We start from the raw sequence: 13,035 nt of genomic DNA, 5'->3' as shown, positions 1-13,035 counted from the left end.
CTGCAGCTGCGTGATTCTTTAAACAGACTGCCCGGCACTGAGCCTCATGAACGATCAACGCGATTATGCGCGGCTTAACTACAGATTAGGCCCGTACGAAAGGGGGTGGAGGGAGATATGCTGTTGTGATTTTTAAGGGGGGGGCTTTTACCCGCTGAGAACTCAGACGCGGAAAATTGTAGGCATTAGGTGCAACCGTTCATAGAGTATGGCTAGCCAAGTAGTGGCCAAAAAGATGAACGAATAAAGAGGTAGCTGTAACAAGTCGAATATCTAATACTAAGAACGCCTCAGTCCGTCTGGGAAATTCTCTGGCCCCGTCATGCGGCCATACGAAAGGAAAATGGGTAACACATGTGTTATCCATTTTCCCTCTACGTGATGCCGCTGGGTAGGACTGCGTTACAGCACAATACAGCAAGTGATGGACTCATCACTGGCCTTAAGGTTGTGGAGAGAAGCAGCACTGAGCATTCAAAGGCATCCTCCTATACACCGCCGCTGTTAGCTGGGGAGAAGTGCTGCCACGAATATGCAGCTACATGCGTTAGTGTTGCTGCAGCTTCTTCTGCAGAATGGCTACGAGGCAACGCGCTGCCGCAATGCCACCGTCTACAGGATCGGGGGATCTTCCAGTTGCCTCCTGTAGGGGTGCTGCTGCTGCTGCTTGTGCTGCCCGTATCTCATCTGAGAGCAAAAGAGCTGCACGCAGCAACACGGGTGCACCGGGGCTAATGCACGAGTCCTTGGAAGCCTGCTGCTGCTCGTATGGTAGCTGCTGCTGGTGCTGCGCAAGAAAGTCTGTCATCGGCTCCTCTGGAGCTGAGGTGACGAAGGAGAAGTCTCGCACGCCATCGCTAGTATGTGGCTGTTTTTGCTGCTCTTGTTGCTTGCGCAGTTCGTGTTCCTGCTCCTGCTCTTGTTGACACCTTTGCATCTCTCGCTGCTGTGCTGTTGCCTCTTGGCTGCGAATGGCAGTAAGGGCATCCAACAGGTCCTCCGACGCCACTGCACCCAACCCTGCGCGCTGCATGCACTTCGCTACCTGCTGCTGATCGAACAGCAACGGCAGCAGTAAATGGGGAATCCCACTGACATGGCAAAAGGTTGCCGCTGCGAATACATTTCAGAGCAAGAGAATCAAGACCTCCTCTTTCGCTGCACAAATTCGCCACGGGCAGCCGCTGCATCTCCTCAGCAGCAATGCATTACAGTGGCAGCTATTCGTGTCTCTCAAGCACAAGAGCCAACAGCTAAGAATCAAGGACGAGGAGGAAACAAGAGAGGCATCAGGAAAAGCGGCCAGATAGAAACTAGCAGATCCCACAGCAACAAGGATTCGAAGAAGGGAAGCCTCACCTGAGCCGGCGCTGCCGTGGGATACGATGCAAACGGGGGAGGCAAAAGATGCTCTAGGAGATGATTGCAACACCCCGCGCACTGATCCCTCCTTTGCTGCCGCCGTTCCTTGGCTACACTGCGGCGGGGGCAGCAAGTCAGCTAAGGAGATAGGCGTCAAGATCACCATCACCTGCGCAGCTATTGCTGCAGCAGCAAGGGCCTTAAGGCCTTTTTGGATTTCGCTTTCAGGGGGACGGCCTGGCGTAGCGTTGCAGGGGCAGAAGGCGGCGGACGACGCAACAACCACGATTCTAGGAAAAAGAGACGCAAGCAGAAAAGAAACAATGCGCGATTTGCTACGTGCTCGCCAGCGAAAGACGCTGCAAGAAGGGGGGCAGTGTATGGGCAATGCTGTTCGATGCCTATCTCTCTCTCTCGCTCTCTCAGATTCTGTACAGCACACACCACTACAAGGCTTAAAGACTGGCGTGGACTTGACGCCCTCACTTGTGGTTCAGGAGCCGCACAGTGGCGGCGAAAAGCGCTATCAAGCATCTCAAACAAGGCAACACCCCCAGGAAACGGCACAGCATGCTTCCAAAAGAAATCACACAGTAACCCCCCGCTTCTACGCAGTCTTGGGGGGCACTAGAGTGACCTTCTTCCTCCCTCTGCTGGCTGCTGCTGCTGCTGCTGCTCGATTCGCTGCCTCTGCAGAAGGATACACGAGGCAAAAGCTCTAAAATAGCATCTTTGTGAGAGGCGACTGAGGCTGCGCCCTCCTCTGGTCTTTGTTGTTGTTGTTGCTGTTGCCACCGCTCGCCGTCATCCGTCTCAGCCGGGGCAGTGTGACAAGTGCTCTCCAGGAAACGGGGTCGCTTAGCCACAACTGCTGCGCCTAATGTGGTGCTAGCTGGTATTTGGTAATATGCAGTTGTTGTTGCTCTTGCTCTTGCTCTTGTCGGTGCCTGAGGCTGCTGCCACAGCGGCTCGCTTGATCTGAAGGGGGGAGGGGGCATAGATCCGTTTTTGCTGCTCTTTGCGCTGCCGACAAAAGAAGCCTTCTGCTGCTGCTGAGGCTTGTGCGCAGCCGTAAATAGCTGCAGCAGCTCCTGCAGCTCCTTCAAAGTCAGCAGCAGCTCCGTTGGGCTTACCGGAGAGCCGCCTTTTCCAAACAGACGAACGCGGTGTAGAGGAGGGGCCTGCCTTTGCATCTCGCGCTCATGCTGCGCATACCACGCTTCCTGCAGCTTTGAAAGCTCCCTCCAAGGCACTGAGGCGGATCCTACTGCAGCGGCAAAAGGAGGCAAAGCCGAAGCCGCCTCGGAGAAGAGCTTTGGCGAATAAAGGCAGATGATCGGCGCGGCTCTGGGTAGTGTAAGGGCCTCTTCTTCTCCCGTATCTGATGCGGTGGAGTTTCCTGTTGAAGCACGCTCGAAGGGCGAGGGAGGCAAGCCCAAGCATTTCTCCCTAAAGGCGCCACTGTCGCAAAGGCACAATCGCCAAGTCCACTCTCTGCACCACAGAAGCAGCAGCTGGAGGCTCTCTCACCCGCTTTTCGCTCTTTAGAGCAGCTCAAACAGACACACGCAGCTCCCACGAGAGCATCTCGCCGGCACAGCAGCACCCGTCCCACACGCAGTGTTGCCTCGCAAACATGAGTTCTCCTTCCTTCCACTCACTGAATATCGGCCTTGGATATCAACCGAGAAGTATGCCGTAACGCCCATTCTTCCAGATCGCCTTCCTCGCCCTTTCTCTGAGACGCATCTCCCTGTCTCTGCTCTGCTGCCTGCAACAAGTAGGGGAGCTCTGGATGCTGCGTGAACAGCCGGTCAAAGAACTCTGCAGGGGCCCTCCTGGCGTACGGAGAGGGATGCAGGAGCACATACGGCAGCTGCGCGGCTGTTGCTGCATGGGCATACACCGTAGCAAAAAGCCCTAGCGCCACCACTGCTGGCTGCAGCCTCCACTGTTTCAGCGGCTGCTGCTGCAGCGCAAGCAGCAGCAGCTCCGCTCGACCCTGCAACAGCGGCACCAGCAAGGCCGCCTCGCACGGATCGTACGATTGAGTCACCTCTTGCCGCACGGGAGAGGAGGGCAGCGGCAGCAGCCACAAAGGGAGGCCCCCACCCACTGACGTCAAAGACACGTCACCCTTGCTGCAACGCAATACGGCTCCCCCACTGCCGCCTGCTGGAGAAGCGGCTTCCGCAGACCCTGTTGCTGTCGTTGCCGCTTCTGGTGTAGATGCATCCCAAGGGGAAGCAACAGCGAGGCCCCGTAATGCAGCCTCGCTGCAGAGCTGCCGCACCCAGCATTCGTGTGTGGCCACTATTAGGACGGGGGGTGGTTTCCGTGCATCGTGTGTGCCCTCCGCCCCAACATGCTGCTTCAGCTCGCACGTAGGGGGCCCTTTGGAATGCCCGAGAGCCTGGAAGGCCCCCAGAGCTCGTTTCTTAGAGATGAGGAGGGCCGTGTGGGCTGCTACGGCAAAGAGCGGCAGAAAGTCACCCCAGGTGCCTAGAGCCACAACAACACCGCATACGGCATGGGACCCAGTAGCCCCATCAGCCATCTAGCTACAGCTGGTAATGCTGCTTGTGGTGCAATTTCTGCCACAGGCGTGCATATCCCGTGGCTGCTGGACTGCGTTTTGAATCAGGCGCACGGCATCGCCCGGCTGAGGTCCCTTCACGGCAAAGGGGGAGTGTTGAAACAGAAAATGCAGTATACGCATTTGAAACGGACATAGCACAGCTGGGAAGATATTTTGGCTCATGAAGTGGAGAGAGCAGAATTTCCTCCTTGCAGCCAGTTGCGGCGAGAGCCAGAGGGTGGGTTGGTTGGGGGCCGCACGTGTCTTTAAATTTCTAATTCGGTGAGAAAGAAACAGACGTTAGATCAGGCATGTTTGAAATAAGTTCATACATGTGTCTTCATCCGGGATCAAATGAGACAGTTGGGCCTGCCTCCGCGGTCTCGCTACCGGGCGAATGCCGCGAACATGCTACCAACGGTTGATGTTGCTGGCAGATATTATTCCTCCATCCTGTGAGACATCTCATAGATTCTCTTTCATTTGTTCTTTTTCTAGCCCCCTGATCTACCGCTAATAGCAGCTCTTTTTCCTCGGCGCAACGGGCGCTACAGGTGCTCGCTGGGTCGCCTTCCGTTGCCTTCCATCGCCGGGCCTGCCAAGTATTGCTCCTCCACGCATAAGGGCCTCTGCAGGGCACTGGTGCGACTCATTGCATGCCATCTTGCTCTCTGTTTCATGTGTGTTGACAATGACTGGCTGCGCTTCGTGTAGCCCTTCTGGGGCTCCACCAGTGGTTGAAACCCTGGAGCTGCCAACGCGCTTGTTGCTAGGCCCTGGGCCGTCTAACTTTTCGCCATGTGTGCTGAATGCGCTATCTCAGCCCCCGCTGGGGTACATGGACCCTAAGTTCCTGCAGGTGATGAGAGATGTGCAGGCGCTGCTGCGATATTGCTTCCAGACTCGCAACGAAACAACTTTGGCCATTAGCGGCACGGGATCGGCCGCTATGGAGGCCGCTTTGGCCAACAGCATTGAGCCAGGAGATGTCGTGCTGGTGTGTGTGAACGGATACTTCGGCTGTAGGCTGGCGGAGATGGCCAGCCGGTACGGAGCAGACGTACGCCGCAGTGACATTGCTTGGGGCTCAGTCTTCTCACTGCAGGATATTAGGGCCCTTCTAGATGAGCATCGACCCTCATTGGTGTGCATGGTGATGGTCGAGACCTCTACGGGAGCCTTGCAGCCCCTCGAGGGTGTTGGGGCCCTTTGCCATGAGTTTGGAGCCCTGCTCCTAGTTGACGCTGTCACGGGCTTTTGCACCTCCCCTCTCTTAGTCGATGAGTGGGAAATAGATATATGCTACAGTTGCAGCCAGAAAGGTCTCAGCTGCTGCCCAGGTGCTTCCCCCCTGACAGTTAGCCCCCGCGCCCTCGCCGTGATGAATGCAAGGAAATCCCCGGTGGCTAACTGGTACTTGGACTTATCTCTTCTCATGAAATATTGGGCTGGAAACGCTCGCGTATACCATCACACTCCTCCCATGAATATCTTTTACGGGATGAGGGAGGCTATGCGCCTCGTTGCTGAGGAGGGACTCGAGGCTGTGTGGCTGCGGCACAGGGCTGTGGCTCAGTACTTTGCTCAAGGCTTACGCAAACGGGGCCTGCAGCTGCATGTCACCCAAGAAACTCATAGAAGCCCCGCTTTAACAACTGTGGTGGTGCCTCCTCAGCAAGATGCAGCAGCCCTCTGTCGAACGCTCTTACAGGAGGGAGTCGAGATCGGCGTTGGGATCGGGAGCCTAGCAGGCAAGGTGTGGAGGATAGGCCTGATGGGATACAATGCAACTCGAGACAATGTGGACAGACTATTAGGCCTGTTAGATAAGCACCTTGACTTTAAGGGGACTGTAGGAGATGGCCTCGATGGTGAGGGGCATCTTAGGTAGTCCGAGCAAACGATGGGGCCCCGACTGTACCTATAATTGGGAACTTTAATGCAGGAGAACACTCAGCAAAGTTCTTTCTAATTTCTCCTGTATATAAGGTGTTGGTTATCCCCTTGTGGCACAACATCTCCACAGGGACTGTATGAAAGATGGCAGGGCCCCCAGGCAGGATGCCGCATCAGGGCCTCGTCTTTTAGCTCCAGACAGTCCGAGAACGCATGTGGGAGCTTGTTCGTAGCGCTGCCCTTAGAAGGGGCGAAGGTGGCGGGGGATCAGTTAGTAAGGAGGGTCGTTAAGTGAGGCCAACCATTTGTGCATGCGGGGCTGTGAGCCTGTACTCTCTGCACGCTGCGTAAACGATTGGCAAGCGCCACAGCGCCAACTGTGGCAGCATGTATTGTGAGGGGAGGGCCGTCCACCTTGTGGTGGCCCTTTGAGGGCTTTTACTTTCATACACAAACTATGTAGATCGGTTTTTCTCTGGCTTGCTTACTAAAAAAAAGCAGCTATATTCTGTCCGCTTTCCTCCCCACGGACGAGCCAACCTCTCCCGGGGCAGCGATTGTAAACAGCACTGCGTATACGATAAACAGCCCCTAGTTTTCGTGAGGCAATACTAACATAGCTCCAGAACCGCATGCAGCGCCCAAATGCCCTTTTGCTAAGGGATGGGGAGTAGTTGCCCGAGGGTCTATATGGCGTGCATCGTAAAGTTCACGAAAGCGACTCTTCCAATTCCACAAAGGAGGGGGCAAGGGAGAACGGTGCTACCACCTGTGGCTTTAGGTGTGCGGAAGTCGGACCGCTCAGTAGGGATAACCAGCAATTGCGAAATTCGATCCAACTGTAGCCCGGAACTACAATAAACGCCCAAAGCTGCCCTCGAATTTTGCTCGCGGCAAATTATGGCATTTCCAGACAGTAGGAATAGCTAGGGATCAGCTGAGAATTTTGACTTTTGCTTTGTCCGTCCATGTGTCTCAGTTATTGCAGAGTTGCATTAGCTTGATACAACAATGCGCAGCGATGTGTGCGTCTGCACTAGATACTATGTGCAACCAGCTGTGAAAGCTTGGAGCCCTTAGCGGGTGTAGCAATTCGCACGCTAGCTGCCCCTCTACCCTCATGTCGGGTACCCTGAGTGCCGCTAGCGGAAGGGGATTTCTTTCGGAAAGCACTCCATAACTTTCTACTAAGTTTGTACCCAGGACCAAGTCCAGTGTCTCCCTACCTCGGGTTTAGATGTAGCGTTACTCTGACTATCACCGCATGGTTCAATACACATGTTGCCCCCATCCACTGGCTGTGGCCCCAATGGGATGCCAGGCCTCCGTCTTACAGCTGGCTGCTTCCCTTCAAGCTATTTGGTAGTCCAATTTCTCAAATATCTTTCGTGGCAAAAAAAATTCTCTTCGGCGACGGAACTAGACAGTAGCGAATTCCTGTGAAGGAGGCGCAGGCTGGAAAGCGGGTGTGAACGCACTTTGGCCAGGTCTGGTGAAAAGCATCACCGATCCTCCGGTAAAATTGTTATGGATGTGTCAATAGGGCGATCTTAACCAGAAAAGTGTGCAAGCCAACCGTAAAGATGGACAAGACCTCGAAGATTGCATCAGCCGGTTGGAGATGTACCTTGGTCTGTAAATCCCCCAGATAATAAAAGATGATTGTTATTTGCACTATGTATGTTGGAGGCAGAGAGAATTCAATGGTTGCTCTATTCATGTACAGTCGAAGTGTCTGCCTGCACGGGTTAGGACGATTAAGATATCCATGGAATCCCTGACTCGTTCTGGCCAAGATCAGCTTACCAACAAGCTTCCGGAGAATGCAAGAACATTGAAGCAGGGGATTCTATCAATAGATGTATTGAGGGAAGGAAGAGAAGCGTGATTCTCGAAAATCACAGCTCAACTAAACAGCTAATTTACTGAGTCGGTTATCTCAGGCAGGCAGTCGCAGGGTGAGTAGCAACTCAGCGATTGAACAACCGACCGGTGGGGTTTCGAAAACGATGAATTCCTCGAAATTACTGCAGTAGAGAAGTGCAGTTCGTGAGTCTTTGGTTGAAAAGTATGAGTCTTTCAGGGATTAAGAACCCACGGATGTCGGGTCTATGCTGACCTACCCTGGCCAATAGTCTGAGGTGAACGAAGAGAAAATGTTCAAGGCAACAAGTTTTCCTGGTCAGCCCCAGACAATTCCCCCAACAAAGCACCTACCTCGACTCTGGAGGGGTGGGTCATGAAATCCGGAACTGCATGCAGATGCTAGCAATTAAAAGACTTGAACAGGGGGGCCGGGCCTATTGAGAGCAGGCCTTTTAGCAAACAAAGGAAGCGCCTTAGAGACTCGGAAAACTTACCAGCGCACGCCGCATCAAAGAGTGCACCATGAGCTAATTATGCGCTGAATCAAGCTTGCACTAATGGTCACGGATTGTAAGCGTTACTAAAAACTGAATATGAAGTGGATCTGCTACCTGGAGAGACGGCACAGAAGTGAAATGTGCCCTTTCACTTGTTAGGGCAGTCCGTAAGACTCAGATTTGCTGATGGGAAGCAGAACACAAGAGTTGTTAAAGATGGCTAAATGCTACTACAAACCAGATTTGCCTCCTGTCAGTATGGTGCGTGATTCAAATGTTGGACCTGTACACTAAGCACTCCCAGGTATGCCACAGGTGACCAAGTGAACGGATAGCATGCGGCCTCTGCTGCGCATTGGGCAGGCTAGTGTGTGAGGAAGCGCTAGTAAAGAACAGTTTTCGAATTTTCTCTACAGCGCTCATTTCATCTACTGGCGAGCGGGGCAGAGTCAGTTACCTCAGCATGGTGAGGCAGAGTCTATGCGTGCGCCTCAATAGCGATAAAGGAGAAGACGGTTCTGAGCATGTATCCCGTCTTATCAGCTCTGCAACGAATATGGAATTCGGATATATTTAACTGTTAACCGAAGAACAGCAGGAATATGCATATATTGACGGAGAGTTCGAGAATGGGCTGAATAAAGACGAGCTATCAGCAGGCTGGCCACTTGCTGGCTGTCCAGCGTGTCGTTTTGACTTCATATTCTAGGGAATCCCAAGCTGATCCGCAGTACCGGAGTTCCCAAATATGGCAGGCAAAAATATGCTGAAAAAGGCCAATTCAGGGACCAAGCAGCCCTTTGAGGCACAATCCCTGTTGGTGCCGAGAAAGGATTGACGGTGGCATGTGTGCACTTACTTCATGGCCCTGAACAGGGTAGCTGTGAAGCAGGAGCTCCTGACTCCTCATGTTCATGACACACTTGCCAAGTTACATGGATAAGAAGCCTACTCGAAATTCGATTTTACAGACGCTCTTGCGAATCCCTATTGACTCTAGTGACCAGCGCAAAACAATGTTGCACGCTAGCGCTGGACAGCTCGAGAGTACATGCATGCCATGGGGACTTGTTAATGCCCAGCTAAGCTGCGACGTCAATGTACTCGTGATTTCCAATAAATTTAACAGAATGCTGGATCCCCAACATCGTCGTGGATGCGCTCGCGCGATGTCCCAGCAGTCTACCGTTGCGCATCTCAGCCGTTTTGATCTGTGATGAGTCATGGTTGCTATCAAAGCTGCTTGGGCCGTATGCTTTTGATACTCATGCGTTAGCTTTTACCGCCAAAATTTACAGGTAGTGTGAAAGCACTACCACATCGAAATTGGCCTGCAAAGGCTCACCCACAGTAGGAATCCCGGCGGGTGTATATTCCGAATTCACCCCGCACTAGAATTTCTGCACACATCACATGATTTTCTTGCTTCAGACCAGGGCAGGAGTCACAGTACAGTGCGACAAGCTCTCGCGGTCCCGGTGGCTTGTTGTGCATCCTGCGGCAGAAGAATATGCGACTCCAGTCTTACAAACATTCATTTTCTCGGCTTGATTCCTCTCCTTGTCCTGAGTGGGCCTATACTGCAACAGCAACCTTGTCTGCCTGCTGTAATCCTGCATCCCTGGTTACGTTGAGGAGCCTTTCTCCGTTCTTGCTCTGGGCCTGGTGGTCCGGGCTCAGTAGCCACCTTTGTAGCGGATAACTTACAGCGCAAGCGGTCTAGTGCATCCGAATGTGTGCACAAAGCTCATGAGACCCAAGCGCTAAGTCACTACAATAAGCTGCCGTAGACTGTATGTTTGAGGCAGGAGATTCGGTCATGGTGGATCCTCATGCTTTGATGGGATGCATCAGAAGGCGACCGGGCAAAGAAGTTTCCGGTGTCAGGTGTCTGAGACAATTTGCCATACTCTCAAAAATGAATACTTCTCCTTGTTATGCTGACTTTCTGGACAGCTGCTAGTGGCACAAGAATATAGATATCGGCTTCCTAAAGAAGTTTCAAAGCTTTCCTAAGTATCATTGGTCGTTGATGCACAGGCAAGTGGCCCGTGTGGAAGCGGAAGATACACAGAGAGCTGTGGAAGTGCTGAATTATAGGACACTCGTGCACTGAGAACACACTAGCTGGGAGTCTCTAGTGAAACTGGGTGGGGAACGCCAGCCTTAGTGGTTGATTGAGAATCAGTTGCGGGCTTCGTTGCCTGTGGAAGAATTCGCAGTTTTCCTTGGCTTACAACTCTAGTTTCCATGAAACCTTTCCATCGCGTCCTTGTGTTATCAGCATTTAACGAGCAACCTTTGCCTCAATTAGCTGTCTTATTCGATGGCGATTGCTTAAACAGTTGGCGGTTAATATTGTCAAGTTGTTCTCTAAGCTCAGATTCATGCTTTGGCACTCCTGAGTGTGTTCCCTCTATTCCTCCTCATGCTTCTTTTGGAGCTTTGAGATTGATTATGCGGCATGCGTCAGCTGTATTCGCGTGCTGTATGAGGGAGGTATAACTGAACTACTTTGTCTTGATTCCCCTCTTCCTGAGTTCCCTATTGTACCTCTCCTCTGTTTCCTCGTAGCAGGTGGCTTACACATTTTAGATCTTGACGGCGGCAAGCCACCGCGCTGCGGCGGTCGTGTTAGTTTTGCCTCTTGCCCTTTGTGAGGTAGTGTGCGTGTGCCTTCCTTCCTGTGGATTTCACTGCAGCGGTATGTGCACGAACATGTTTTCCTCATTTGCACTCTTTTCGCATTTCTGGAGGTCTAGGCAATGGAGATAATGTGGAAAGTCTAGACCTCTGTCCTGCATGCAGTAGGTTTAGACGCACTGGTACAGAATACGTAGGCGTGGGTTCGAGATGGGGAGAAGACGCAGCAGGCTAGGTTACACTCAAATGCTTTACACTACACCAGTTGATTGCAACTGCGGACGAGAAAAGAAATGACAATTCGGTTTCTTTGTTGGTATACCATACTTTTTCAAGGCCCTTATATCTGTTTACAACAAGACGCAATGTTGGGCAAGTGCGCTAGATTCTACGTCGAGCCACCTGTGAAAGCTGGGAGTGCTTCAAGCGTGCAGCAAAGCGCATCTTAGGTGGGCCTCTCACTCCATGCCGTGAACTCTGGTTGCCGCGGGCAGGAGGAAGAAGGCGGAAGGTCTTTCGTTAGACACTATAAAACTTTCTACGTAGTTCGTGTTCCTGATGGGTGCGGAGTTTACTGTCTCCACAACGCGAAGTTAGACGGAGCATTGCAGAGGCGTTTAAAAAATGATTTTTCGTATCCAGCTAGCGCTGCTCTGCAGCAAATAAGATTCATGAACAACTCTAACTCTTTGTCATGCACTAGTAATGTAGTCTGCGGTGCTGAAATGTGGCGTTCGCCGATGCAGTGCCAACGACGGCCTATGAAATCTACAAAGCGTAACCACTGGCGTTGTTCGGCTAAACAAGTACTATATAGTGTCTGTACTATCATGCACCACTGTTTTAGAATAACTGTGGCCACGGCTTTTGCCATATTACACCCCAGAGGACACAGAGCCGTACGGTTTTGCAAACGCACTCCGCTTGTGTGGATATCCCCGATACGGAGAACGTTCATCTAGTATCAGATTGTGTGAAAACTGAGCTGAACGAGCTTATCAGCGTAATGTATCAATTTCGCATTTGTATTTCAGGAAAAAAGACGAGAAGACTACAACTGGAGGTTTGCCTGTTACCTGCGTGGTGGTCGGCACCCGTCTTTCCCCCTGGCAACCCCCCAAACGCCGCACCCCTCAGTTGTGGCCACAAAAATGCCTTTAAAGTGTTTCGATTGGCTTTACAGATCGAGAAAAATCCAGAAGTTCCGAATGAGTAGGGCAGGAACGAGCAGCGTGCCACCCGTGTCCTCCACAGCGCTGGCCACAGCGTGGCCTTAAAGGAGGGCCAGGGTATGTACGATGTTGTTGGATTCCGGGCGCAATTGGGTTGACGGCTCGGAAAAATTTGGAAAACGAGAAGTTAACTGACGAGAAGCGTGAAAAGCCTGGCCATGAAGGTGTCTGTGGGGGCGGCTGCCTCACACTGGAGGCAGTGCTCGCAGCTACCGCTCTGATTACTTGCTCCGAATTGTGCTGCACCATCTATAGTGTATTTCCTACGTGCTTTGGAAGCAGTTGTCTCTTTTTGTCCTCGTGTGACGCCGGTCGGTGGGGTAAAGCCCCTCGACTGCCGGCAGCTTCGCCCTCCTTATCGAAACGGTCGTACAACACGGACGCTCCCCTCCTCTCCCTTTTTTCCTTCTTTTTCCTTTAAGCTTATTTCTACAGTAAATTCTTCGTTTCACTCTGGCCTTTCGTATCCCGGAGCCGTATGCACCTCCCCCTCTACAGGAGGCTGCACCCTGCTTTACCTCCGTATCCCTGCTCTGGGTGTGCCGTGCTATTGGGCCCCCCGGGGGCCCCCTAGGCCACTGGCCATATGAGGGCAGTCGTCACACTCGGCGTTTGAAATTCCCTGGGGGTTGTTACCGCGGACTGCACCCCTCACCCCTCCATTCTGTGGTGCCCCTATCTAGAGGGCCCCCTGCCCTTATACACGCTGTGCTTCTGTGGCCAAAGGCTTCCTGTACACCTATGAGTGCAACTATTGGGGTGGGCAGCCCTTCAGTCTCTGACTGATGCTGCTCTCAGCGACGGGGGAGGCCCTGCAGCCTTCGTGCACCTGCACAGGTGGCCACAAGCAGACGCAACGCCGCGCACCTCTTTATTCATGCCTTTAAGTGCATTGGCTGTCTGCTGAGACATCTGCCTGCTGGCCTTCCGTCTTCGCGTGTTTGTTGCGTAGTCAGCCCAA

The 13,035-nt window shown here is 52.7% G+C and overlaps 1 protein-coding gene across 1 annotated transcript; it reads left to right on the top strand.

Moving 5' to 3' along the window:
• The first annotated feature begins 1,385 nt into the window (after positions 1 to 1,385).
• On the top strand, positions 1,386 to 9,553 carry LOC113146628 (serine--pyruvate aminotransferase-like). The gene is made up of 4 exons (XM_026334588.1): positions 1,386 to 1,955; positions 3,325 to 3,510; positions 4,461 to 5,811; positions 9,498 to 9,553. Exons 1-4 carry the CDS (start codon positions 1,386 to 1,388, stop codon positions 9,551 to 9,553), a joined length of 2,163 nt encoding a protein of 720 aa, XP_026190373.1.
• The last annotated feature ends 3,482 nt before the right edge of the window (positions 9,554 to 13,035 follow it).

The sequence above is a fragment of the Cyclospora cayetanensis genome, unplaced genomic scaffold, assembly GCF_002999335.1.
Source record: "Cyclospora cayetanensis isolate NF1_C8 unplaced genomic scaffold, CcayRef3 CcayRef3_contig_45, whole genome shotgun sequence".
NCBI classification, from domain to species: domain Eukaryota; phylum Apicomplexa; class Conoidasida; order Eucoccidiorida; family Eimeriidae; genus Cyclospora; species Cyclospora cayetanensis.
This window is presented reverse-complemented; position numbering and strand designations above follow the sequence as displayed.

Excerpts from the sequence above, each read along its gene's own strand:
- LOC113146628 (XM_026334588.1), top strand. The coding sequence starts at position 1,386 with ATGCAAACGGGGGAGGCAAAAGATGCTCTAGGAGATGATTGCAACACC. Across the intron at positions 1,956-3,324 it reads CTTCCAAAAGAAATCACACA|GCTGCTGCTGCAGCGCAAGC; the intron begins GTAACCCCCCGC and ends ACTGTTTCAGCG. Across the intron at positions 5,812-9,497 it reads TGTAGGAGATGGCCTCGATG|GTAGTGTGAAAGCACTACCA; the intron begins GTGAGGGGCATC and ends CAAAATTTACAG.